We start from the raw sequence: 2,500 nt of genomic DNA on the forward strand, positions 1-2,500 counted from the left end.
AGGTCTGGGCCCAGTACAGCTGAGGGAGGTAGGGGGTGCAGGGTGTAGGGGGGTGGTAATGGTTACTAGGTATGGTGTGAAAGAGAGTGGGAGGGAGACTGATGGGTCTTTCCATTGATGTGTGTGTCTGTGTTTGAACACTTCAAAGACTAGGGGGGGGGGTCAGAGAGGGAAAGGGTTGATGAGAAAGAGGGGCAGAGAGAGTTATATTATCTATTTCACTTGCTGTGGCAATGTTAACATATGTTTCCCATGCCAAAAACGCTGCTTGAATTGAATTGAGAGAGAGATGCAAGTGTGATCTGCGTTGGCAACGTTTCAGGTGGATCTGCTGAGGCCTTAGGTTGTCACGGTGTGACATCACTCATTACATCAACCTCTCTTTCACTGGATCCCTCATCTCCTTTCAGCTCTGTTCTCTCGACAGTAACACGAACCGCTTCTCTCCTTCTCCCCCACTCGCTCTCCCTCTCTCGCTCTCCTTCTCTCACTCTCCTTCTCTCGCTCTCTCGCTCTCGCTCTCCTTCTCTTGCTCTCTCGCTCTCGCTCTCCTTCTCTCGCTCTCCCTCTCTCGCTCTCCTTCTCTCGCTCTCCTTCTCTCGCTCTCCTTCTCTCGCTCTCCTTCTCTCGCTCTCCTTCTCTCGCTCTCCTTCTCTCGCTCTCCTTCTCTCGCTCTCCTTCTCTCGCTCTCCTTCTCTCGCTCTCCTTCTCTCGCTCTCTCTCGCTCTCCTCTCGCTCTCCTTCTCTCCCTCGCTCTCCTTCTCTCCCTCGCTCTCCTTCTCCCCCTCGCTCTCCTTCTCCCCCTCTCGCTCTCCTTCTCCCCCTCTCGCTCTCCTTCTCCCCTCTCGCTCTGCTTCTCCCCTCTCGCTCTGCTTCTCCCGCTCGCTCTGCTTCTCTCGCTCGCTCTGCTTCTCTCGCTCGCTCTGCTTCTCTCGCTCGCTCTCCTTCTTTCGTCTCGCTCTCCCCCCACCCTCCTTCTCCCCCTCTCCTTCTCTCGCTCTCCTTCTCGCTCTCCCCCTCTCTCTCCTTCTCGCTCTCCCCCTCTCTCTCCTTCTCTCGCCCCCCTCCTCTCTCTCGCTCTCTCGCTCCCTCTCTCTCTCTCTCTCGCTCTCCCCCCTCTCTCTCTCGCTCTCCCTCTCTCTCTCGCTCTCCCACTCTCTCTCCTTCTCTCGCCCCTCGCTCTCTCGCTCTCTCTCTCTCTCTCTCTCTCTCTCTCTCTCTCTCTCTCTAGGCACAGTCCCTTCAGACAGCACAAGACCAAAGACAAACACGAGATTGACCGCATGACGCTCACTATGGTAAGGGCCACCTTACACACACACACACACACACACACACACACACACACACACACACACACACACACACACACACACACACACACTGAGAGATCCTTTTCTACACTACAGTGCACACGCATTGAGATGTTTTTATGTACACTACAACCACTGACATGGCCTTTTGTGCACTAGAAAACACATGTGGTTCGTAAATGTTTACACAACACACACACAAACAATATAAGGAATTATCCCTGAACACACTGACATACTAGCGTGTGCACACACCCGACATGATATCCTGAGGATAGCATCTTTTACAGATGTTGCCCAAAACTCCTGCCAAGTGTTTGTCTGATAATGTCCAGTGAGTGAGTGGGAGGCAGTGAACAGAGCGAAGCGGCTCAGGCAGGAAAACGAGGGTATTTGCATCCTGACTTTGCATCCCTCTCCCTGCCTGCTGCGCACACACACACACACACACACACACACACACACACACACACACACACACACACACACACACACACACACACACACACAGAGGGTCTAGACCAGAGGTGCTCAACCCTCTTGGGAAGCTAGCCTCCTGCAGGGTTTCGTTGCTCTTCAGGACCATGATTAGCTGAATCAGGTGTCGGCGCAGGGCTGGCGCAAAAACCTGTACATCCAGTAGCTCTCCTGGAGGAGGGGGGAGGTCACCCTTGGTCTTGGTCACCCTTGGTCTTGGTCACCCTTGGTCTTGGTCACCCTTGGTCTTGGTCACCCGTGGTCTTGGTCACCCGTGGTCTTGGTATTGGTCACCTGTGGTCTTGGTATTGGTCACCCTTGGTCTTGGTCACCCGTTGTCTTGGTCACCCTTGGTCTTGGTCACCCTTGGTCTTGGTATTGGTCACCCGTGGTCTTGGTCACCCGTGGTCTTGGTCACCCTTGGTCTTGGTCACCTGTGGTCTTGGTCACCCTTGGTCTTGGTCACCCGTGGTCTTGGTCACCCTTGGTCTTGGTCACCCGTGGTCTTGGTCACCCTTGGTTTGGTCACCCTTGGTATTGGTCACACGTGGTTTTGGTCACCCTTGGTTTGGTTCTTGGTCTTGGTCACCCTTGGTCTTGGTCACCCTTGGTCTTGGTCACCCTTGGTCTTTGTCACCCTTGGTCTTGGTCACCCTTGGTCTTGGTCACCCTTGGTCTTGGTCACCCTTGGTCTTGGTCACCCTTGGTCT

The 2,500-nt window shown here is 54.3% G+C and overlaps 1 protein-coding gene across 1 annotated transcript in view; it reads left to right on the forward strand.

Moving 5' to 3' along the window:
* LOC124006666 (beta-adrenergic receptor kinase 2-like) overlaps positions 1-2,500 on the forward strand; it is a 73,485-nt gene that overhangs the window by 48,409 nt on the left and 22,576 nt on the right. The window contains 1 exon segment of the mRNA XM_046316715.1: positions 1,232-1,298. Within this exon segment, the coding sequence (XP_046172671.1) occupies positions 1,232-1,298 (67 nt within the window).

The sequence above is a fragment of the Oncorhynchus gorbuscha genome, linkage group LG20, assembly GCF_021184085.1.
Source record: "Oncorhynchus gorbuscha isolate QuinsamMale2020 ecotype Even-year linkage group LG20, OgorEven_v1.0, whole genome shotgun sequence".
NCBI classification, from domain to species: domain Eukaryota; kingdom Metazoa; phylum Chordata; class Actinopteri; order Salmoniformes; family Salmonidae; genus Oncorhynchus; species Oncorhynchus gorbuscha.